The 25,612-nt window shown below is 42.6% G+C and overlaps 1 protein-coding gene across 4 annotated transcripts in view; it reads right to left on the bottom strand.

Moving 5' to 3' along the window:
- RAB31 (RAB31, member RAS oncogene family) overlaps positions 1-25,612 on the bottom strand; it is a 65,957-nt gene that overhangs the window by 33,765 nt on the left and 6,580 nt on the right. For all 4 annotated transcript variants that reach the window (XM_083187653.1, XM_083187652.1, XM_083187651.1 and 1 more), the window contains 3 exons: positions 8,702-8,781; positions 6,554-6,635; positions 6,227-6,298 (listed from right to left, as the gene is read on the bottom strand). In XM_083187653.1, the coding sequence (XP_083043779.1) occupies positions 6,227-6,298; positions 6,554-6,635; positions 8,702-8,781 (234 nt within the window). The remainder of the gene's footprint in view (positions 1-6,226; positions 6,299-6,553; positions 6,636-8,701; positions 8,782-25,612) is intronic.

The following is a 25,612-nucleotide window of genomic DNA, read 5'->3' as shown; positions in this document are numbered from 1 at the left end:
GAACACGAAAAACACGTTAGTAATACACGTAAAAGTACAAAAAGGTGGTTAGAAATATGGGATGGGTGGCAACGGACAGAATATTATTGTAAAGGGAAAAATGTCTAAGGATCAATATATACAAAAATTGGTGATAATAAAGCAAACACTTTGGTGGAGAGGAGAAGGCTTTAAAGTACTGCATTAAAAAAAAAAAAAAAAAGGGGTAATCCACACGAAATAGAATTTAACACAAAAGACACAGAGTTCACGAGTCAATTACTAGGGAGGGAGGGGGGGAAGAGGGGAGGGAGGGTACAATTGAAATAAAGGAATAATAATAAGGGCACATAAGAAAGTATATATAATGAAAAGCACATTATTGGTACGAAAGTATCCCACAAAAAAAAAAAAAAAAAAAAAAAAATACCACTTCAAATAACATTACCACCTCTGATTGTTAAATCTATTTCCTAATATCAGTGAGATAAAATTTATAAAATTGTCAGTACTAATATGTTGATAAATATAACTAATATGTATAATAAGCATTAGCAATGGTTGGACGGTTGCGCAGTGAAGGGATCTCCAATGATAAGGAAAATAAACTGAAATGGAAGAGAGGGGAGAGGGGGAAGGGGAATGACTGTTTTCCTTTCCTCCCCCTTTATCTTTTTAATGCAGCTGAGCGGGGAATGCAGGATGAAAGTATAAATAATATAAGGAAAATTGACAATACTGGTATAACACACTGTAAATGTACAAATTGTTTGTGATGTCTTATTTTTTTATTATTATTATGTATGTGAGAAGAAAAACTGGAATAAAGATTAATTAAAAAAAAAGAAAGGAGTGGAAACTAATGTTATTAAGGTTAATAATACTACATACCCCTTTCACATCGCACTTTTAAAACGGTATATTGCCGTTTTTTTTCCATTTTAAAACGTTTAAGGCTGCAATGTGAAAGTGCCAGAGTTGATTTACCGGTTAAAGTTAACCGGTATTTCAACACGTTTAAAAAGCAGAGTCCTACACGTTTTAAAGCCGTTTTTTGGCAGTTTGAACAGCTCTATTTCAATGGCTTGAAACGTGTCCCTTGGGGGTTAAACGGGTTGAATGTTTGAATGGTATTAAATGATTTTTAAAACGGTTTTCACCTGCAATGTGAAAGGTCTCTTAGGGGCAAAAACAGGCCCAAATTCTGTTATTTTAGCAATTTTTGGCATTTTTCCCCCCAAAAAAAATCCAGATCCAAAACCAAAACCTAAACCCGCAAGGGTAGTTTTGCCAAAACCAATCCAGATCCAAAACACGAAGGGAGATCCAGATCCAAAACCAAAACCCGAAAAAGTGGCCGCCGCACATCTCTACTTTAGACAGTCTACCTAGGGATGCCAATCTACCAAGGGATGCAATTAGGGATGCCAATCCTGGGGCATTTTTTTCAATCCCAGCAATCAGGATTGAAAAATGCTCAATCCCGGGATTCCTGGGATTGGCATCCCTAAAAGAGAAACGCCCCCCTTCCCCCACATTAATTTACATGGGGGAGCAGGTTGAGGCAGTGGGTGGTTCAGGTGGAGGCAGTGGGTAGGTGTTGCGCCAGGCAGTGAGGTGCCGGGCGGCTGAACCACTGAAGTGGAGCCAGGAGCGGGATTCAGGAGTGTTCCGGCTGCTTCATGCAGCCTGCGCAGAGTGACCTATGGCCTAATCACGCTGCACAGGCACACTGTACGTGCAGTAAGGGTCGGGAACAGCCGGGCAGAATCTGAGCAAGTGCTCAGTCGCTGTACGTGCAGTAAGGGTTGGGAACAGCCGGGCAACATCTGAGCAAGTTCTCAGGCGCTGCCCGGCATTAGACTGTGCATGTGCAGTTTAATCGCGAAATCCCGGGATTGGATATTTCAATCCCTGGATTGAAATCCCGGACATTTTGGTGCCAAATCCCGGGATCCTGCACATCCCGGGATTGGCCACCTTAGATGCAAACTATGACATCAGTTTCTGGTATATGTGTTTAATAAACTCTGCCACCTGAATCCCCTTGCTGTATGCAAACACATCCCATTGCATGCGCCCAGCCGGGAGGAAAATCCTTTGATGGTCTCTGAATGATTTCTGCAGTACTCTGAAAAGTAAGCAGGTTGAGGCAGTGGGTGGTTCAGGTGGAGGCAGTGGGTGGGTGTTGCGCCAGGCAGTGAGGTGCCGGGCGGCTGAACCACTGAAGTGGAGCCAGGAGCGGGATGCAGGAGTGTTCCGGCTGCTTCATGCAGCCTGCGCAGAGTGACCTATGGCCTAATCACGCTCCACAGGCACACTGTACGTGCAGTAAGGGTCGGGAACAGCCGGGCAGCATCTGAGCAAGTGCTCAGACGCTGTACGTGCAGTAAGGGTCGGGAACAGCCGGGCAGCATCTGAGCAAGTTCTCAGACGCTGCCCGGCATTAGACTGTGCATGCGCAGTTTAATCGCGAAATCCCGGGATTGGATATTTTGGTGCCAAATCCCGGGATCCTGCACATCCCGGGATTGGCCACCTTAGATGCAAACTATGACATCAGTTTCTGGTATATGTGTTTAATAAACTCTGCCACCTGAATCCCCTTGCTGTATGCAAACACATCCCATTGCATGCGGCCAGCCGGGAGGAAAATCCTTTGATGGTCTCTGAATGATTTCTGCAGACTTCGGTCTGAAAAGTAAGTCAATAATTACTTTTCAGTATTAATTTGGAACGGGTGCTGATGTCATGTGATGTCAGCTGCCTGCCTCATGCCTGCATTCCCATGGGAACGGTGGGCATTTCCCTGCTGCCGCCCCCTGCCCTCCCCCAGCCCTTCCCTGCCTGTGTGAAGACCCCTGTGAGTGTGATACTCACCAAAGGCATTCACACAGGGGGTTTGCACATGCGCAAGTTCATGCATGTGCAGACCCCTGACCATCGAAAACAGGGCCGAATTCGACCCGTATGAACTGGTCTGAATCTCCCCATTTATTTACAGTCTGTTTTGCGATAAACTATTCTCCCAGCTATGTACTAATTATAACTCATAGGGAAAGCAGTAATAATAATGAGTTCCATAGGATTCCTCTCCTGAGAGAGTGCCTCCATGGACATTAAATCCATTTATGCCATCTGTGGATGGCATAAACCACCTGACCAAACTCTCCAAAGCGACACTTTTCGGTGGTTAGTACACATGGGTTAGTCCACAGTCTCCATTGATAATAATTTGCTGTCTGATGCATTTATCAGCCTTCTGCAAGAGGGGTGTGGGTCATTAGATCGAGAGTGTCTAGGTCCTCAATAGGTCAACCACTATTGGTTGACAGGCAAAATGTTGACAGGAGAAGGTTGAAATTAGTTTTTCCTGATTTTTTTCAAAACCGAACCCGCTGTTTCTACATACCTGTAGTTTCCTGAAAAATGGTCTTGATAAATAGACACAAAAGCAGAGGTGGATTTAGACGCATAGGACCCTACGCAAGATACCAGTTTGGGGCCCCCTTCCTTTGAACAATTCATAGCACTATAGTTTTGCAGCTCATTGCAGCTAACATCGATAGAGTACCTGGGCGCGTGCACAGTCTACCCATAAATGCTCAGCTATGTGAACAAATCATTGCGTACAAATCTGTACATTGCGTAAAAATCTGAATCAGGCTCTAGGTCTGTTGGAAGTCAGATTAATACTGGTCATGTCACATTTAAAGTAAATGGACTGCCCACATACAGTGCGTGAAACCGTTTTGTGTGTCCAAATATTTTTATCCTATCAACGAACATCAAAAGGACTTGTGGGAGTGTGGGCGGGTCCATGTGATCTCATGATGTCACATGGTAGTTGCACAATGCTCCTCTGGGAATGTTTGGGATGGCCAGGATAGCTTTCAGTGGTCTTGGCCATTACATTTGGAGAAAAGTGCTGAGAAGAGTTGATCAGTCCGATATATCCATCTCTAATTTTGAGCAGATTGGTTGGTATTATGTCAATAACAATTCTATTTCTGTGCAGGCTTTGATATACCGTATTTTTCGCACCATAAGACGCACTTTTTCTCCCCTAAAAAGTGGGGGAGAAAGTGTGTGCGTCTTATGGAGCGAATACTGAAAAAAAATCCTGCAAAAACTCCTGGATGCTGGTGCTGCTGCACCAGCATCTCGGGAGCTGCAGCAGAAGCCGCCCCCTCCCCTGGTACTTTTCAGCAGCTTACAGCAGTTCTGGCAGCGGGGGTCCGTTCAGCGAATGGGATATCATCGGCGGGGTCCCTGCGGCAGATGGGAACTAGTAGCCACAGGGACCCCGCCGAGACTATCCTAGTATTCCCGCTAAGACCCTCTGCTGCCTCCGTCTGCGCTGACATGCCAGCTTCCCCCACCGCTCTGACTCACCGCTGAGATCAGCGTGTCAGCGTGACAGAGGGCAGTTGGAAGAGCTGACATGCCGCTCTCGACCCTGACTTCCCAGTTCTCGCGCACATCCTCCTGATCGCTGCCCGGCTCCCGCGCACATCCTCCTGACCGCTGCCCGGCTCCCGCGCACATCCTCCTGACCGCTGCCCGGCTCCCGTGCACATCCTCCTGACAGCTGCCTGGCTCCCGCCCGCACACTGACAGCTGCCCGGCTCTAACTACCTAACCCAGCACCTGCGTTCAGAGCCAACCGCCCCTCCATCAAACCCCGTGGGAGAGAGGACTGAGGGAGCAGAGTACCGGCTGCACACTCATGATGCCAGGTAGTAACAATAAAAGTTTATTATATTCAATATATTTCAGTGTTGGGTCAATGGGGTTGGGATCATTTGGTCTATTGCATTATGGTCGAAAGTCATTAGGTCGAATCCATTAGGTCGACATGCTAAAAGGTCGACATGACTCTAGGTCGACATGGGAAAAGGTCGACATGATTCTAGGTCGAAAGGTCATTAGTTCGACAGGTCATTAGTTCGACAAGGTCATTAGTTCGACATTGTCTATGTCGACATTCACAAGGTCGACATGGGGGTTTTCACTGTTTTTTTACCTGAATGTCAACACAGTCGACATGGACACAGCTTAAAGTGCACTGCATCCCCTCGCATCGCTCGCTGCGCTCGCTATTCTCCCACCACGCCCTAGTGGATGGTAGGGCATGAAATACCGCCTGTCGGCACATGTTGGCTCAAAAAACAGTGAAAAACTCCATGTCGACCTTGTGAATGTCGACATAGACAATGTCGAACTAATGACCTTGTCGAACTAATGACCTTTCGAACTAGAATCATGTCGACCTTTTCCCATGTCGACCTAGAGTCATGTCGACCTTTTAGCATGTCGACCTAATGGATTCGACCTAATGACTGTCGACCATAATGCAGTAGACCAAATGACCGCATCCCGGTCAATGGGTGTGTGTGCATGGCTATGTGGGTGTGTATAAATATACTATATATAGCTGTGTGTGCAATTTGTCAGATCTGGAGCCTCATTCAGGGTTGTATGCTAAAAGTATTGTTGCTGCATCTTTGGACGCAGTAGTAATGCTTTAATATGCTTATACAACAAAAAGCATCTTTAGAGAGAAGAGACCCCCTGACAGCATTGCAAATCCATCTGAGAAAGCCAAGTACAAGGGGAGGGGGGGAGCAGGCATTACACTAGGTTCAGAATATTTTTTTCCGGTTTTCCTCCTCTAAAACTAGGTGCGTCTTATGATCAGGTGCGTCCTATAGAGCGAAAAATACGGTATATTCTCCAAATGTACAAATACAGGCTGTAAAGACAGAAGCCTACTGGCCGTTTCTTTATCTCACAATTTTATCTATCTCCAAACTTTACTAAATACCCCACTTAGTCCCCACTTTTTTTTACCTCAGAAAAGTAAAATCCAGTCTATTATTAATCATACATAGGGGGGTTATTCAGATGTGGAGAAGGAAGTAACTACCATAGCAGCAGGGGGTGCAGCTGCTATGGGGACCAGAGCTGAGTAGGGATCATCATCCCTGTATAAATTACATGTGTCATATACATTTCACACCATTGTTTGGTACATAGGGGCCCTTACCATCTTTTGTTATGGGGCCTACCAATATTTTGTTATGCCCTTGGATGTGGATGGAGTGGTTATCACTGCGGGGTCCTTGGAAACATGAGAAGCAGTAATGACATGAACTGAATTAGGTCCATTGTATGGTATACATCCATTTTTTTCTTTCAAAGTGTATGAATTACGAAACAGAACACACAATTTGTTACACCTTACCTGCTTTGTAATGTCATATACTATAACAGCAGCTGCTGATCCTCTGTAGTACATAGGTGCCAATGAATGGAACTGCAAAACAATAGAGATCTTTGTTTTGAATAGACTTCTTAATAGCCTTTAAGAGAGACCTCTGCTACAGTGTTTCTGAGCTGCAAGGACAGCCTTCCATCATTACTTATAGCAGTGTTTCCCTGTTACACCTGTAACTAAGGGATCTATTTCTGAGCCTTCACAAATTAACCCTGAAAAGTGTAGTTTATTACCACATATTGCAACGATAACGTATGTATTTTTGTGGCCACTTGTACTAACACAGATACTCACACGTTCCTGTCCAGCAGTGTCCCATATCAGAAATTTGTGTAGCTCATTCCCACAAGGCACTGTTTTTGTCATAAAGGAAGCTCTGCAGTAAAATAAAAACTAGCATTACTGGCAGCTACCACAAGAGGGCAGTCTAATCCTATAGAAAGCACATAGGGTCCACAGAATTTAGGTCGACAGTCATTAGGTTGAACACTAAATTTATTTATATATTATTATTTACATAGGGCACACATATTCCGCAGCGCTTTATATATATTTTAACATTCACATCTATAGGTCAACAGTTACTAGGTCGACACATTAAATAGGTAGTCACAGTCATTAGGTCGACATAAGTATTCGGTCGACGTGCAAAATATCGTCATGAAAAATTGGGGTTTTCATGTTTTTGGTGTCTGTGCCGACGTAAGCCAACATGGGCACCCTATAAGCATACCGCGTCCCCTGGCATGGCTCACTTCGCTCTCCATGCTTTGGGCGCATAATTATATTCCCATTTAGTAAAGTATGAAAAACCACCTTTTTCATGTTGACCCTTTCCATGTGAATCTGATGCTTGTGTTGACCTAATGACCATGTCGACCTACTGACGGCTTCCCCATACACAAGTAGACAACATTTATGTTGGACTTTTTTAAAGCACTTCTATTCGCTTACACTTTAACAATTACATCAGGGATGGGGAACCTTCGGTCCTCCAGCTGTTGTTGAACTACATATCCCAGAATGCCCTGCAACAGTTTTAGCATGAACTCTCAAAAGAAAACGATTGGTTGCTCCCAGTCTTTTAACACAGGGAGGCACACTTTTAAATAATGAATAATGATCAGTATTTAAAACTTAACTTTTAATTCCATTCTTATATCAAATATAGTGGCTATAAAGCTCAAAACGACATACAAAACATATATGCACACAAATATTTACAAAAATACTGTATAATAGTCAATTATATTTATAGAGTGGTGGTGGTGGTTGTGGTGGTGGTGGTGAACATTTGACTACACGGCGATTGTATTGAGTAAAGCTCCTGGTTATTGGAGCAAGTCCTTGCATGGGACTTAGGGGGTTATTCTGGTTGATTCGCAAGGCTGCGAATTCGCAGCCTTGCGAGTCCACCAAACCCCGCCCGGCGAACGACCGAACAGCTGCGAATGGATGTTTTGCATAAACATCCATTCGCATGGCTTGGGTAACCGCCCACATCTTTCGATGGTCACCGACCATCGAATGATGTTTAGCGTGCACGCATATATAAGTGACTTTTCAGTTGCGTACATTTGCGTGCACGCTGGCGTGGATATAGGCGGGCAGCTGACATCCGGTGATGTCAGCTACCCGCCCCCCACACCCGCGTCACTGCCTCATTACCTTGAGAACGCCCAGCGTTCTCATGGGAACGCCCATGGAACGCTGGGTGTTCCCATATGGTGATGGGGCAGCCCGGCGCCCCCCGCCCATCTCCGCCCCCCCCCCCCCCCACACACACACACACCGCCATGGGTGTGCACCCGGCGAACCGAAACACGCACGCAGTACCGATGAGATCTGAATGAGGCCCTTAATCTAGTCTAGCCATGCAAGGACTTGCTCCAATAACCAGGAGCTTTATTCAATACACTCACCGTGTATTCAAGTGTTCAACACCACCACCACTGTGTAAATATAGTTGACTATTATACCGTATTTTTGTAAATATTTGTGTGCATATATGTTTTGTATGTCTTTTTGAGCTTTATAGTCACTATATTTTTTATAAGAATGGAATTAAAGTTAAGTTTAAAATACTGATCGTTATTCATTTCTTAAAAATCCCTGTGTTAATGGACTGTTTGCCTCTTGCAAATAAACTTTTTCTTTTGAGAGTATTTGAGTATTCGATTTCTGGGGGGAACCTCCAACATAAATAATCTGTTACACAAAACAAAAAAAAATTGACTTCTTGTTGGTTCCAGATAAATAATTCAATACTTTTTTGTCCTGTGCGGGATATTCTCTTTCCATTTTTACAGTTTTAGCATAACCAAATAGTAAAACTGTAGCAGGGTATCCTGGGATGTGTAGTTCAACAACAGCTGGAGAGCCGGAGTTTCCCCATCCCTGATTTACATGCTGGGGAAATAAATTGTTCTGCAAGTTTCTTACCCAATAGTAGGGCTAATGTTGTGGTCAAAATGGTCTTGAACAAACCGGCAAACTATGCTTGATTTTCCAACCCCTGTATCCTGTAACAAAACATTGAAGCTTTTAAATAAAATGGTATCATTTATCTAGAAATATAGAATTTCAAGCTTTAAGACACAAGTGCTCCATCTACTGCGCTCTCTTTTGTGCTCTTTTCCTTTTGGGAAGGAGGTGATATATATTATTTTTATCATTCCTTAGATCTATGTTGACATTAACCATATGTCTGTCCCGTGCATTAGTAAGCTGTTTACTGTATTATTCCGCACCACAGCTGGTAGGTAGATGATGACTGTTCCACCAAACTTCCCACAAAAATGTTCTATATTTCCCTCAGGTCGTCTTTACTCCAATCACTAAAATGTGTCCCCATGTTTTAGACATCAGGGTAAATATGCAGATGCATCCTTATGCAGTATTGCTGAGGTGTACACTTTTAGGGGGTATTCAATCGCAGGCGACCGTCTCCCCACGGGTGGAGATGGCTTCTGGGCCATATTCAATGCTGTCTTCCCCGACAGCATTGAGCAGGGTTTCTCGGCAGAACGAACCCGACTTCACAAGCTGTCAGGCTCGTTCTGCCGAGAACAGCTGGGAAGTGACGAGCTACCGGCTGCAGCTCGCCTCTTCTCGGCCGCAACTCGCGGTCACGCCCCCTTCTCGGCCCACTGCAGTCGGGTCATTGAATCCCGCCTGCATGTTAGCAGTCGAGCTGACCGAGAATGGGACAGGGTCACAGCGGTCGAGCAAGCTCGACCGCCGTGACCTACACATTGAATACCCCCTTTAGTGGTATAGCGGGGCATACGATATGCATAAATTCGCACTAGGAATAGACCTTCAATAGGAGAGTTTGCATTGAGATCCTGCTACAGCAAGCAATGCAGAAGGAGGTGCAGGTGGGGAGGGGGTGCAGCATTTACTGTTGTGCCTAGGGGCACCCTCACCTCTAAATCAACCCGTGTGTTCAGGTGCACTCAGGCCATCCACTCGTGCATCTAGGTTAACCTGTCCTGTCTCACTGGTCCTGTGACTTCCAACCAATGAGTTCAGCTGAGTTTACCGCAGCCAAACACAGCTGAACATAAAGCATCACATGAATCAGTCTATTCAATGCTTATATGTGTAAAGTTAAAGAAAGAATGTAGTTTAGCTAAACCACAAAGGTTAATTAGGTCAGACCACACACTTGACCTAATTTATTTTGGCGGTTTAGCTAAACCGCCAAGTTCCCACAAAATATATTCCCCATAGTAAAGTGCAAACAGATCTTCTGTGACTGACAAGTCAGTGGAGCTAAACCCACTTGCCAAGCAGTACTGACATAGCATTTTCTGATTGGCTGCTGGGTCCTGCAAGTGAAAGAAGTCCCCAGGGCACACTGCATTTGGGGGAAAGGAGACCATGTAAATACATGGGTTCCCATTTGTTCATTTGGTTCAGTTTTTTTTTAACCCTTTGGATGCCTACAGGGAATGAAGAGGACCGATCTGTACTGGAGTTGGGTGAGTATTTATCCCACAGGTACACATATAGGATTTCTACTAGACATGGGGACTGATTTATGGGTCAACATAGGTAAGTATGTGTGTGTGTGTCATCATGTATGTGTGCTAATAAAATGTTACTTTCACTGTGTGCATTTTTATTTTAGTATTGGTTTGGCTGTGGAACTTTGGCCCTTATTCAGATCTGATCGCAGTACAATTTTGTTCTCAAAATGGGCAAAACCATGTGCACTGCAGGTGGGGCAGATGTAACATGTGCAGAGAGAGTTAGTGTGCATTGGTTGTAATCTTTCATAAATACACAAGTGATCTATGTATAATATATGTATAAACTCCTGTAAATAAAAGCTATACTATATTGACACCTCCCAATGTTTGGGATTGGAATTACATGTTGGGTACATCCAGGTCATAAAGTGGTCATGCAGAGGTGGAGGAACTTATTTCTCTATGCCAGCTAATTACAGGGCCAGTGGTAGGGTTTTTGACATCCCTCTGCAAACTAGAATGCTTTTCTGTGAGAATTACTGTGCAGGGCCAATGTGGAGGATAAAATGTTCCACCTCACCATTAGAGGTGGTGGAACTCAATTCCACCCCATTCCCCCTCACTTTAACCCCTTGGTACGTCTCATTTCTTGTCATGCTAGGGACCTGCCCAGTGCCACCCAGAATGCCCCCAGCCTCTCTACTGTTTGGGAAGTAACAGTGATGGTTTCCTCTCAACCTTTCCTTGTGCTGATGTCCCTCCATTGGAACAGCAAGATAAAAAGAGGGACTGTCCTGCCGAAATCAAGACGGTTGGTAGATATGTAAATATACACAAATGGGAATATTCAATTAAATAGCCCTTTCTCTGTGACTAAACTTGTGAATTACACCACAGAAAACTCACTAATTCTGCATAAACTGATTACGTTGAATCATTCGCTTTCTCTTGTGTAAGAACCCATAATAGTCTCTTTTTCTCCCTGACTTTTCCTTGTAGCTCCATACAGAAAATAAGGAAATTAACATAAAAAAGTCCCATCGCTCTTCATACTTAGCAGTTAGTCCACTGTAGTGACCTTTAGCTACAATTGCCTATACTGCCCAGGCCTTGGTCCTTGACACTTCTAGTCACTTTCCCTACTAACTGGTCTCTAGCAGGTGTCAGTGCACTGAGGATGAGGTGAATAAGAGTTTTAAACTCTTCCTCTACTGCTGACCTTCCCCTGGATTCCGGGTGACCTGGGAAACCCTGAATTCCACCTTTCAAGTTTGAGTTTTGCAGCACAGAAAACCTGGAGTTGTAAACTTCTACTACAGCTGCAGAATATGCCAGTCTTCTCCCTTGAAGGGAATTGATCCCACAAGAATGTGGACAATTCGAGTTAGAGATTAATATATTTAGGCCGGGATGCAATTAGCCACGAAGCCAGGTTTGAAAAACAGATGTTTTTCACAATTTTCACCTGAAAACACTGTGTAGAGATGTGCAGGCTCTGATTTACTCTCATTTCAACGCAGGATCTTTTTGGCTATCCCAAATCACATGACAGTTGTTGACAGTTGATAGCCAATAAGATCCTGAGTTGAAATCAGAGTAAATCGGAGCCTGCACATCTGTAGTTCAGTGAAATAGAAGGAACACCCCTCTCCCCCCGTGACTCCGGCTTACACTTGTGTTGACATCACAGAAAATTCCTAATGGTACATTTGGGAGTATGAAGACTCCTTATTGCAGCTAATAGTTGGGATATGGAATCTTTATATTCAGGTGCTGGCTGAAAATGGAGAGAGAGAGAGAGAGAGACCAATTAGCTTATAAATTACATTTTACAGGCTGTGTTTACAAAATGAAAGGAGTAGATTGGTTGGAATATCATCTTTACTTATTTAATTTCTCTCCCATCTTTGAAAAAGGCCCCCCTAAAAATGTTTAATTTTCATATTTCCTTTCTCTCCTTTCTTTTGTCATTAAAGACACAACAGCAGAGCTGTAGCTCACTATTTGGGACCCGTTCACTAGGCTGTGTATATTCACAGCCTAGCGAGCAGGTAAACTCCACCCGGTACCTCGATGGCCAAGCAGGCAGGGAGCCGCCTCTGAGGAAGCTAAACTAGTGAAACACGTGTCAGCCCCAAAAGCTGGCTACTTTGTTGCTAATCATATGAAATGTATAAATAATGATACAATGATACTGTGATGTGATTGAAGATAGATACAAGTCCTGCAAAGGAAAGTTAGCCATTATCTGAAGCTAGCCAGCACTTGGAAACTGCTGAAATTAGATAAAGAGCATACTACTACCATTAACACTATCCTAGCTGTGCCAATATAGGCAGGGTTATAAATACCTGATGGATAGTGAGAAATATAATATATTGGATATAGTGTCAGACAGTAAGGGAATAAGTGGAATTAAAACCACAGTTTGGTAAATAGAATTTGGATTGATCGAGTATTAATTTAAAAAACTCACCCATACCAACCACTCCCAAATAACTGTTAAAATCACTATCCAATAATAAAGGTGTGGTAAAAAACTAAAAAGTATTATCAGCAATAATGACAGCTCAGTGAGAGAGAGAGCTGAATTGTGATATATACACATACAAATACAGCAGAGGTCCAAGATATCTGGAAACAGGTACACCTACATGCATCATCTAAACACACCCACTAGATGGCAATAATCACCTAAACAGAGCAGTCAAAGGGGGCCAGAGAACCATTAGAAAATAACTGTCTGGCACAATTATCCCAAGTATCTGACAAACAAATAGAAGGTGATCTAAATCTGATACAAATGATATAGAAATATCAAAACCATCTATAAAAGTGTTAAATTGGGAAAAGCTGCAAAAACGGATTCCTAGCAGCACCAGTAGCTCTGTGAGAGAGAGCCGAAACCCCAATAAAACCCATTTTTGAAATAAAGGAAAACGCAGAAGAGTGATTATTGTAGATATATTCAGATATCAATATTTCACCCCTGTGTATCCAAATGAAAATATGCATGTAATCCTGAGACAATTATCTATCAGATATGAGCGATGACTTAAAATACTGACGTATTGAAACCTATGAAATAAATTCACCATAGGTGGAAATAAAAACCCAGAAAAAGGGACGCAATATAAAACCACCCTAATTGGTGACTGAAGGAATACTGAATTAACATATTTCTTCCCCATAAGGACTTAATAAAATCACAGTATCGTCTGTAACCAGCTTAAGGGAAACTTATTTTAATCCCTGTAAACACCACTTTCTTTCTTTTGTGCATTGTGTGTATGTATGTCAAAATGTTTTAACCCCTTGTAAATTTCACAAGTCATAGAAGGAGATCACCTCGTGAGATTCTATATGCTAAAAAATCTGCACATGATTGTTCTCTCTTCTTTTTAGTTTAAAATACCAATAAAAGTGTAAATTTTTAATATCTCAGGATAATTTTCTCTCTTTAAAATATCCTCTCTCTCTGGTGTGCATCCACCGTGCAACTCTTTTCTTCTCCTAAACCATGTGTACCGTACTAGCAGGATATATCTTCAATTTCTGGGGGTACAGTGTATATTACAATTATATGATTTCCTTCCTTACAAATCAAGGGGGTAACTTCAGCATATCTAAATATATTTTGGGGTAAAAGGTAAAAAAGTTCCCTGATCTAAGTAGACTAGAGCAATTGGCCAGATCATGGCAATTACAGTTTAATGCCCACAAAATTAAAATCATGCATTTTGGGGGCTAGATGTACTAAGCTTCAAAAGTGGTAACATGGAGAGTGATAAACCATCAGCCAATCAGCTTGTACTTGCCATGTCACAGGCTGTGTTTGAAAAATGACAGGTATGAGCTGATTGGTTGGTGGTTTATCACTCTCCATGTTATCACTTTTCAAGGCTTAGTACATCTCACCCTGGGTCTCAAAAATAAATGGTTTTAATAGTGCTTGGGGCAGTACGGATGGTGTAATGGTTAGCATTACTGCATCACAGCGTTGAGGTCATGGATTCGATTCCCACCATGGCTCTAACTGTGCAGAGTTTGTAAATTCTCCCAGTACTTGCATGGGTTTCCTCCGGGTACTCCGGTTTCCTCCCACATTCCAAAAATATACTGGTATGTTATTTGTCTCTTAACAAAATTAACCCTAGAATGTCTGTCTGTGTGTGTGTGTACATGTGGTAGGGAATATAGATTGTAAGCTCCACTGGGGCAGGGACTGATGTGAATGTTCAAATATTCTCTGTAAATCGCTGCGGAATATGTGTGCGCTATATAAGAAACTGTTAATAAATAATAATAATAAATCAATAATAAATAGTGCTATATTGGAAACTACTGAGGTGGAAAGGGATCTAGGGTTCACTGATTCAGGTGACTTAAAGACAGATGTAACAAAGCAATAAGGAAGGCAACTGAGTGGTTGCATAGGGAGAGTAATCAGCAGCAGAAAGAAAAAAGTAATAATGTCACTGTATACGTCAATGGTATGACCTCATCTAGAATACTGTGTCCAGTAATGGAGACTATGGGCAGGGGCTGGCTGGCAACTTTTAGCCTAGGGGGCAAGTCCAGAGCACTGGCCCATACCCCCCATCTCTCTGGAAGACTGAATGCTTGTGCGCGCTGGAGGCGCGCTGAAATATTAGGCATGTGGCCTATCATAAGGGGTGGCCTGTACCTTGATTGTATTGTGTACCTGCAGATTGCACATTGTGATGCTAATTACACATTATGCCGCACACCTTGATGCCCATTGCACCCCATACTGTGATGGCAATTACCCAATGCTCCCCACACCGTAATGCCCATTACGCCCCATACCATGATGCTCATTACACCGCACAATGTGATGTCCACAGTGCCAGATTTGCCCCCACAGTGCCAGAGATTCCCCCACAGTGTCAAATACACATATGCCCCCACAGTGCCAGATGTGCTCCCACAGTGCCAGAGACACATATGCCCCCACAGTGCCAGATATTCCCCCACAGTGCCAAATACACATATGCCCCCACAGTGCCAGAAATGCCCCCACAGTGCCAGAAACACATATGCCCCACAGTGCCAGAATTTCCCACCAGCAACTCACCATTGTTGCTGTCTCTCCATCTGCTTCTGCTGGGCGAGGGGGGGTCCGGTGGGGTCCGACAGCCCTCCTGCTCCTCCGGGCCGCTTAGCCAGTCACTGTCTGCGGGCCACGCTGGATCACCATCCACCTCCTCCAGGCAGCCCTCCTGCGCTGGCCGCGGCTTCCAGAACCGCGGCCGTGTTCTGGAAGCCGCGGCCAGTGCAGGAGTGCTGCCTGGATGAGGATGGTGATCCAGCATGGCCCGCAGACAGTGACTGGCTAAGCGGCCCAGGGGGCACATGGCACCCTGCCCCCCGGCCCAGCCCGCCCCAGACTATGGCCCTTAGTCTGGTTCACTCACAAAGGCAAATTCCTTCTCAAGTGGACAAAACCATGTGCACTGCAGGGGGGCAGATGTAACATGTGCAGGAAATTTAGATTTGGGTGGAGTTTTACTTCAAAGTGAGATCTATATTGCAGTGTAAAAATAAAGCAGTGCACATGGTTTTGTCCATTTGAGAAGGAATTTGCCTTTGCGAGTGAACCAGAATAAGGCTCTATATCTCCAGAAGGATATAAATACATTAGAAGCAATACAAAGAAGGACAAATAAAATGTTAAATGGCCTAGATTCCAAAAAGTACCCTGAAAGACTAAACAATATCAATATGTACAGTTTGGAGCAGAGAAGGGAAATGCATCAAGGGTTTTAACAAGGTCCAGGAGGAAAACATTCTTCAAATATCTATCTATCATTATTGTCATATGATACTTAACTTCAAAGAGGCATCACCAAGGTTGTTTATGTTGTGAGCAAGTCACATGGTCAGTATAATGAGGTGGAAGTGACATCCTGCTCATATTTTACCAAAGCTATTTATCTATTTATATTGTTTCTCTCTGACAAGGTTACAGGTACGTTCGTTTTTAGTAGGGAATATAATCTTCATTAGCCATTAGGGAGGCAATAATGACTGAATTATTTATGTGGCCATATTATTTATTTCATCAAAATAGTCATGGGCTGTCTGTGCATGCTGGCACATGTATCAAAAATTAACACATTGAACTTTCATTTACCCACCTCATTGTTGTTTATTGTGCCTTGTGCATGAACAGCTCATATAATAGGAAATCCATGATAAATGCTATTATGGTGTAGTATATTGAACATTCAGTAAACCACCCATAATGATTATGACAATAAGATATATAGGATATCTAGGAGAAAATATTCCCAATGCCCAAAGAGACTTTCTACCCTGTGAAGAACTCATGACATCCCTTTATGGCATGGCACTTACTAAACAAAAATGCATTTTCAAGATCACTTTATTCCTGGTCTTCATTTTATAGTAATATTGATTACAATTTAGCAAATATTCAGCGTTTTTTTGCACATAAATTCCTGAAAGTTTTGACATGAAAAAGTATTGTTTATAGAGAGAATCTTAAGCTGGGTACACACTGGAGCGTCGGGGAGTCGTTCCAACATCCAGGTCACCCATACACACTGAAGCGGTGTTAATAAAGAATGTAACAATTATTGTTCCGTCCTTCATTAACTTGCATGGTGTAACTAGCAATGAGACTCAGCCCTGGAAGAATAGGTGACTCTCCTATATCTTGGCCGCTTCCTTGTGAAGAGGGCAGGATTGCATATTACACACCGGTAATCGCCGGAACTGTGGGAAGGGGGAAGGTCTAAATGGCTGTATTGTTCCATTTACCTAGACTTTCTCACCGTGTACCGGCAAATTGCAGGTGTGGGACCTCATGATGAGACCATTTGGCACCACCCCCTGAAGTCCTATGCAGTGTCTCCTCTTCGGGGTTCTCCCAGACAGGAGATTGATAGCATCGCTGAGTATGCACCAATTATATATTTGATAGTGATGTTCACAAATGGTGGTTCATTGTGTGTTTCCTAGGCTTTTCTCTCTGTCATGTGGGATTGTTAAGGTATGAGGGACAAAGGTTTAAAGGTTATTTCAACTTGTATTTACAACGCCTTGTCACATGCCGCCGTGGCCGGACACAGTATTCAACTGGCCGGGTCCGCCGATGGCTGGAATGCATCCAGCGGGCTTCCCAGGTGGTCCAGCACTGGCGGGCCTTGTAGGCGGCATCTGGCCTCAGCTCTGGAGGCATGGAGCTGTGGGCAGTGATTGTGTTTGGCCAGGTTTGGAGTTTCCCTGTCTCCTGATCACAGGGCCAATGGCAGCAATTCCCTGGCTATAAAAGAGATCTGCCTTGGCCACTCTGAGTCAATGCAAAAAGGTCCTTCTGCTGTGCATTTCCTGGGACTCTCCTTGCCAAGTATAGTGCCTATGCTCGCAAGCCCTTCCGACGCACCTCCACGCTGACTCCTATTATCCTCAGAGCCTTCCCACAGTCTTCACTACCCCTCCGTCTGCCGCCTCCAACCCCAGGACCTCGTGGATCACCACAGTACTCTCCAGCGACCAGCCTCCATCTTCAATACAAATACCAATCCCCCGCTCCAGACTCCTATTTTTGAACCCTGCAGAGTATTGCTATTTTTTATTTCTCGCTAGCAAGGACTTGCCAACTTAAGTTTACCTTTTTCCCTTCCAGCGGTAGTGCTGCCTTTCAGTTTACTATTATTGTCAAAGAAGTTTTGACCTCAGTTGTATATGAGTAATTTTATTAAACCTGCACTTTTCAAACTTCCAAACTCTCGTCCATCGTCCGTCCCTGAGCATCACACGATTCCATCAGAACCCTCATCTCTGACACGCCTATATTTTTTGTTGTATGTCTTTACTAAGGCGATGTATCAAGCTTTGGAGAGAGATAAAGCGGAGTAGCTTCTGACATTCATCTAACTGAGGGGGTTATTCTAATCCATTCTTTCTGACAAAATCCTTCTTAGATGGACAAAACCATGTGCACTGCGGGTGGGGCAGATGTAACTTGTGCAGAGAGAATTAGATTTGGGTGGGGTTTTTCTTCAAAGTGAGATCTATATTGAAGTGTAAAATCATGCAGTCAGTATTTTCCCTGCACAGAAACAAAATAACTCACCCAAATCTAATTCTCTCTGCACATGTTACATCTGCCCCCCTGCAGTGCACATGGTTTTGTCCATCTAAGAAGGATTTTGTCAGAAAGAATGAACTAGAATAAACCCCTTAATCGTGGAAATTACAGTAGTTAATTGGCTGCTTTGAATAACTACTTCATTTTAACTTTCTCCAAGGCTTGATACATCTAAGAAAGTGTCATGGTGATTTCAAATCCTGTGATTTCAATACATGCCGTTTTATATTTGGGTTTGTTCTTTAATAAACCCAATGCGGTACTTGTGAGTTATCCGGACGCCCGATTTCTAAATCGGGTCGGATCGGGACATCGCATCGCATGCGACCATCGGATGCGATGCGATGCGATGCGATGACCCGATTTTTCCATAGGAATCAATGTTAAAATGGACTGAGTCCATTTTAACATGGAATTCAATGGGAAAAAGGGGTCCTTTTCATACCCCTACTATCCAAGTGGGCATGGAGTTGGATATAAACCTGTGGCGAGCTCGCCACGCTTCGGGCTCGCCACGCTTCGGGCTCGGTGGCTCGCTACGCTCGCCACAGGTTTATATCCAACTCCATGCCCACTTGGATAGTAGGGGTATGAAAAGGACCCCTTTTTCCAATTGAATTCCATGTTAAAATGGACTCAGTCCATTTTAACATTGATTCCTATGGAAAAATCGGGTCATCGCATCCGATGGTCGCATGCGATGCGATGCGATATCGCATCGCATCGCATCTGATTGTATGCCTTAACTTAAGGCATACAATCAAAAAATCGGGCGTCCAGATAACTCACAAGTACCCCTAATGCTTTCTCATCAATTCAGAGTTGCACGTAGGTCAGCCATAATTGCACCAGCTTTGAAATGGTGGAATATGCTCAATCTCATCCACATGTAGCGTTGTACACATCTGTGTGACTATGCCATCTCTATTCATTAACATGGCTTTGATGCTTCCTCAACAAACCCCTGCCCAGCAGTAAATAGAAGATTGCAGAGAAGGAGTGACTGAACAGCAGGTAAGACGGTTTCAGAGGATTGGACAGGCCAAAAGGAAGATAGGCTATGTCCCCTTGAGCTGCCCCCCCCCCCCCCTCCTCCCTACCCCAGCCACTATCAATTAGAATGACAGCACCATGGCCACATTTCATGGCCAATGATTGCTGCAGTGACAGGCTGGTAACCTGAGTGGGCTCAGTGTACTACACACACTGGTCACACAGACTGATTGAGAGAGCGATGGTTAAAAGGTGGACCACTATTTGTCGACATGCAAAAAAGGTCAACATGGTGAAAAAGATCAACATGCACTATGTCAACATTGACTAAAGATCAACACAAGCAATCGGTCAACATGGCAATGAAAAGGACAACATAAGTTTTTCATGATTTCTTCCACCCCGATAACTTGTTCATACTTTATGATCCACGTAAATCCAGATTGAAAACCATAGCATGATAATAAATTAGAACCAAAACACGGCGGTCTATGCGCATCTCTTGTTATTAGTAGTGGAGGCAAATGCACAGGGCATCCTGTGACAAAACTGATATTGAAAAGGAAACATATATTTGGATTAAATCAATAAATTAGCATTTTAAATAAAACATAACATTTAAGTGCAAGAGGAAACATCTTGTATGCAATAAGAGACGATGTCCCATAGACATGTTTACCTTGTAGCCCTTATGTGGAAACTACTGGCTAAATGCCCAAACTCGCCAAGAGCTTTGTCTGCTAAATTGTTTTGTTCTTCAATGAGTGAAGGCTGAAAAACAAACAGGAGCCAAGAATTCCTCATAAACAATAACTAAATAGCATGCAAGAGGGGAATGAAGGTTACAGAAGATGTAAACATGTCCATAGAACTGAATCCTACAGTAAATAAACGTTCATTTAAAAAATATATTAGTTTATATAGTAAACTAGCACAAGGAGTGGAACCAGGTCATACTTGCAGATTTTGGAACATTACATTCTGGGGAATCCTAGGGCTATATTTATATATTTAACGTGCACGGCTTTAGAAGTGGAAGTATTGCCCACAGCAAGCAATCAGATTCCACCTATTATCTTCTAGAATCTGGTAGATCATACCTCCCAACTTTTGAAGATCTGGAGGAGGGACTCTCTGCCCAAAATTTTGGTGGGCATGGCCTAGCAGAAAGGGGGCATGGCCTATAATCGCAACCCTCCTGCAAGGCCATGCTCCCATTTTCGCCACAGTGGGGGTATGGCTAGCAGCTTTGTGAGCTGCTGACCAAGCCCCCAGCGACAGGGGGGACTCCCAACTGCCCCCGCGACTGGACACTGCTGGCCCCGGACAGGACGTGGGAAAATCCCAGAAAACCGGGACGGTCCTGCACAAGCGGGACAGTTGGGAGTTATGGCTAGATAAATAAGTACATTCTGATAGATTGAGACGGGTAACATCTCTATACAGTATCTAGAAAACCTGCACTTTAGTAAAGATTTGCCCTGGAGGAGGAGGATTTAGGAAGTATCAAGTCACCCGCACCACCAACTTCCGGAGATTGATCTACTTTTTAGTGAGGTCCAGAAAATTTTTGAAGAGTATATTTTTATGGCCTAGGCAGAAAGTGGTCTTGCTGCCTCGTGCAATATATAAACTAGCAAGTGCAAACATTAGATACAGTAAGAATAGTGTAGTGCTGGGCATTGCAAATCTATCTTGCTAATATGTAATGACTCATACACACTTTTATGATTCAGGGTCACTTTTGATTCAATTTGGATTATAGTCCAAATCGAATCGAAAGTGACCCTGTATCGTACAGTTTTAGTCGCATGTGATGCGGATTCAATCCCGATTCGCGTCACCCCGCAGCATCTTGATCGAAATCAGAAATAACTGTGCACGACTATTTATGTTTCAATATGCTGGATTAAAAGGAGGGTCATGCTGCATTGAGCCGTCCAGGCCAATGCCGGCACCCCAAAAGGTGCTGGTGGCTGTCGATATCGAAACATCATTGATGGCTGCCAGGTCGGCCTGTGTGTACACACCATAAGTTATCCATTATGGGTGGCTTAGATTTTTCTAGTAAGATGGATAACACAGTGGGAAGACGTTAACAAAGAAGGGGGGGAGTAGAAATCTGAGTTGAAGGTACAGTTATACGCATCTCTTTCATAGCAGTCATCATTTATTAGGTGTACTTGCACCTAATGCAAAAGATCCATCTGTGAAACTAGGGGACCCCAAACTACAGGGAGACCATGTGCACTCTATAAAGCCTGCACTGAAAGTTCTAGTACTGTGTCAGAGTATTCTGTGCGTCACACTTCCACCATTTCCCTGGTGTGTTTTTTTAAAACAAATGATATCGTTGTCTGCAATAGTAAGTAAAATGAATGGGGGAAGGATGGTCGGTTTGGGCAAACCTTGACCCAGGAGCTGGATCACAAGGTCCCAAACATCTGTACATAATTGTTACAGAATCAGGGGCTGAATCAGGCCCAGTGTTATGATCTCTATGATGTTGCTTTCATTTAGATTAGGGAGCACTGCAGTGTTTTCATTGCTTCCAGTGTGTTCAGTGTTTACATGTGTATGGATTAACTCCTCTATTTACCTTTCACAACATTTTGGGTCATACACTGTACGAAAATGATGATGATGATCACCTGTTTGGTATGATTGGTTAATCCTATACCTGACCATGGGGGTTATTCAGACCTTTTTGCTGTACTGCTAATTTGTAGAGCCCTGCGATCAGATAATTGCCACCCAGCCAGAGTGAAATCCCACCTCGTACAAGGCTGTTAAAAGCTTGCAAAAATATTGCCACCCTGCAATTAGCTGCAAATCCATTCACAACTGCTCACTAATGATTTTTCTACTGTGTGCAGTCTGTGTGTAACCCAATACTTACTTGGCAGCTGCGGGTCTGGAGTTGACATCCCATGCCTTCCGTGAAACGCTGGGGCACGCCTCCACTTTTCTTGACACTCCCAGAAAATGGCGGGTTACCTCCCACAAATGCCAGGTTCCTGTCACTCAACTTGAGTATGGCTATCAATTTAAAAAGACGTTGGATTTTATCGCAGGGTGACTTTGCACATTCGTACTGCGAGCCGTACGCCTGCGCAGTTGTTCGATGATCTCCCGGCCTGAGAATTCACAGCCATGCGGTCAGGTCTGAATGACCTGCTATAATCCTACAAAATCCCTGACTGTGCACGTGTCCCTAAAATAATTGATGCTGTTTTGAAGGCAAAAGGCGGTCACACCTAATATTGATTTGATATATATTGTGACAAAGATTACAATCACAGGGTCTCAGATGATGACTTGCAGGTGACATTCATATGCTGTTGGTATCACAGGCAGTAGAATACAGGCATAACAGACTCCTAAAAGGCTCCAATGGTCCCTAGTCTAACCCACACCCTCAGCCTATCACTGGGGTAGATAGTCCACCATCAAGAGCAAGGAGACTCTGTCATGGGAAGCCTTAAATCAGGACATCCCATCTCGCACTTTTTGAAACTCTCACCCTATTACATTTGGCCTCAGGTCTGGATCCTCCACATTACTTTCATGTGGGGGAATTCTGACTCTGCCACAATACATGTATAAAATAGATATAGCATTCTTGGGTGTGCATTCACACTTTGATATAAACACATCTTGGTGTGTATTGTTTTCAAAGAATATCACAAGAATATATAAAGAGCGCAATTGTGACACTGGAATTACTGGTAAAAAATATGTTTTTTTATTTTTTGTTAATATAATATCTTGATCTTTATAATTAGCACACACCTAATCAATAGGCAGACAAGCTAGTATGCCATCTTAAAACACATGTAATACATTATACATATAATAATAGCAAGAAAAATATATATAAATAAAATACAGTTTAAATGAAGGACATGGACATCCAATAAATTGTTAGGCTGGCCAGCTCAACTTTAAAACACTTAAATGAGTGTATATATTTCTGAATTTGAACAATAGATTTCTCCAACCGGTATTTGTTAGTAAGCAATCAAATGTGCATTAGCCAAGAACTTGAGGCTTAATGTGCCACTTTCAACACAGTCTTTTTAGATGTTATTTATTTGCCCATATTTTTAAAGGCTTTTTATGCAAGGATGACGCTTAATTCAAACAGTCACGATAGAACCGTAGTGGGAAAAGCTTGTTCTGTGTGCTGTATCAGATGTTTTACAGCAGACCTTCAATGAGGTTAGATAGTAATGGCTTTGTACTCCGGGCTACAGGTGCTGACAGTGGGCTTTTTTTAGATCAGGGAGACATATAGATAAATTGTGGTTGCTGCTTACAGAATAATGAGTGCAATATAATATTTGATTTTTCCTGCACTCAAAGGCTGTCCGTACTCACTCAGCTGGGGACGGACGCCTGTGGGAGCAGACTTACGGCCACGATGTTTCTCCTCACTGCATGCAGAAGTGTGGTATTCAGCATCCACCCGTCAGAGGTAAGTAACCGGCACCGTCGTGATGTTTGTAGAACAGCACCGGGACCAGGATGTTGTAGAGACACAGCCACACACGGTAGTTGGAGTCCACGTCCTTTCACAGGAAACAATGCCTGTCAGGGGGGCTTTCTTGACTAGTTTCTCCGACTCCCAACAATGTCGGTTTCTTCAGAAGATGCCCTTCCCCTCTCTAGGGGTCATTTTTAAAAGGCTAGTAGCCAATCAGACAGGTGTGTTTGTTGCAATCACCTGCAATCAATTTGTAATTACTTAATACACCTGTATTTAGTGTGTGCTTTGTAACTAAGGAATGGTTACAATTAGAAATACAAACAAACAATGTATTCATCATTATGGAAATGTTGCAATGGCAAATCTTATTAAAACAAAGTAGCCCAATGAGTAGAATAAAAAGAGAGAGAGCAGTATATCACTAACGGACTTAGTTATTTTGGAAGAAGCCACTTTGTTAGCTAATTTTCCTCCTTCTCTTTACATAGGATTATATATGCTATTTTATCCCATTTTTTTCCATTAGCCGGGTGGCGCATCTCGCTAAGCAAGAGTAGCACACCTCATACCGTGTCGGGTTCAATTCCCGCAGTTATCAGCACAATTTATGTTTTTTTCTTTCTTTTAAAAATAGATTTTGCAAATAGAAAACATGTTTTCTAAGGAAGGAAAGGATCTATCAAATTTTAACTTATGTCCGTGTATAACCATCTGCTCACTCTCTCTAAAAGAGTGTGTTTAGCTCGACCATATTAAGCTGGCCCACAGTTTATATATTTTTAGAAAACCAGACTATACAAATATATATGTAGCCAAAACATTAGACAATTTATGTATTTATAGAAATCTATTAGACAAACTTGTAAATAGTTGAAATATAGAGCTAATTAGCTGAATAAAGCATAGTAGATATTAAAAATAAAATATAATTCAATTTAAGTACTATCAAGGAGAATAATCACTTCTTAGGATCATGAACCTAATACGACCCAATCACATATAAATTCTATAGTGTAGTAACTAGCACCCCATTCTTTTACATATATATATATATATATATATATATATACAGAAATTACATAAACATGTACAAATATCAAAAAGTGGTAAGGAAGCTAACCCGTTCTTATATAGCTCAGCCTATAAGGCTCCCACATCCAGGGCTCATAACACACTCAAACCCACAGGTTCACATATCACCGGCATGCAAAAATACCGATGTCGTTTATTATTCTTTAATTTTTTGTATATTGTTTATGAAGTATTATTCTTCTTAGGTTTCCCCATTTATTTTTTTATTTTTTATTTATTATTTCTTATATATATATATATATATATATATATATATATATATATATATATATATATAAAAAAAAAACAACAAGAGACAAAGACAGAAATAAATAAACCATTGACCTATATTTTCTATGCACATATATATACACACACAGATGTTTATATTTAGATTAAAATTCCAAAGAATATTTATCAAATTATCCTGGATGTTATAATTCATTCCGAATCTACGCGTGTATATATCGCACAGACATGAATCCACAGATATGGGGCAGATACATCCATGTGCAGAGGCACAATAGAATCGTATCTCCAGCTCCATTTGAAAAAATATTTTTTGTTATATCAGAGGCCAGTTGGAAATGTATTTAAATTCTTTAAGTTTAATCAAAACAAGAGACAGAGGGTAAATTTGAATCTCCCAAACTCAGTTACCTATGTTATTAAGTTCGATTGAT

The sequence above is a fragment of the Crinia signifera genome, chromosome 5 (assembly GCF_055691185.1).
Source record: "Crinia signifera chromosome 5, ASM5569118v1, whole genome shotgun sequence".
NCBI lineage: Eukaryota > Metazoa > Chordata > Amphibia > Anura > Myobatrachidae > Crinia > Crinia signifera.
The sequence above is the reverse complement of the archived record's forward strand: the minus strand, read 5'-3'. Positions and strand labels throughout refer to the sequence as shown.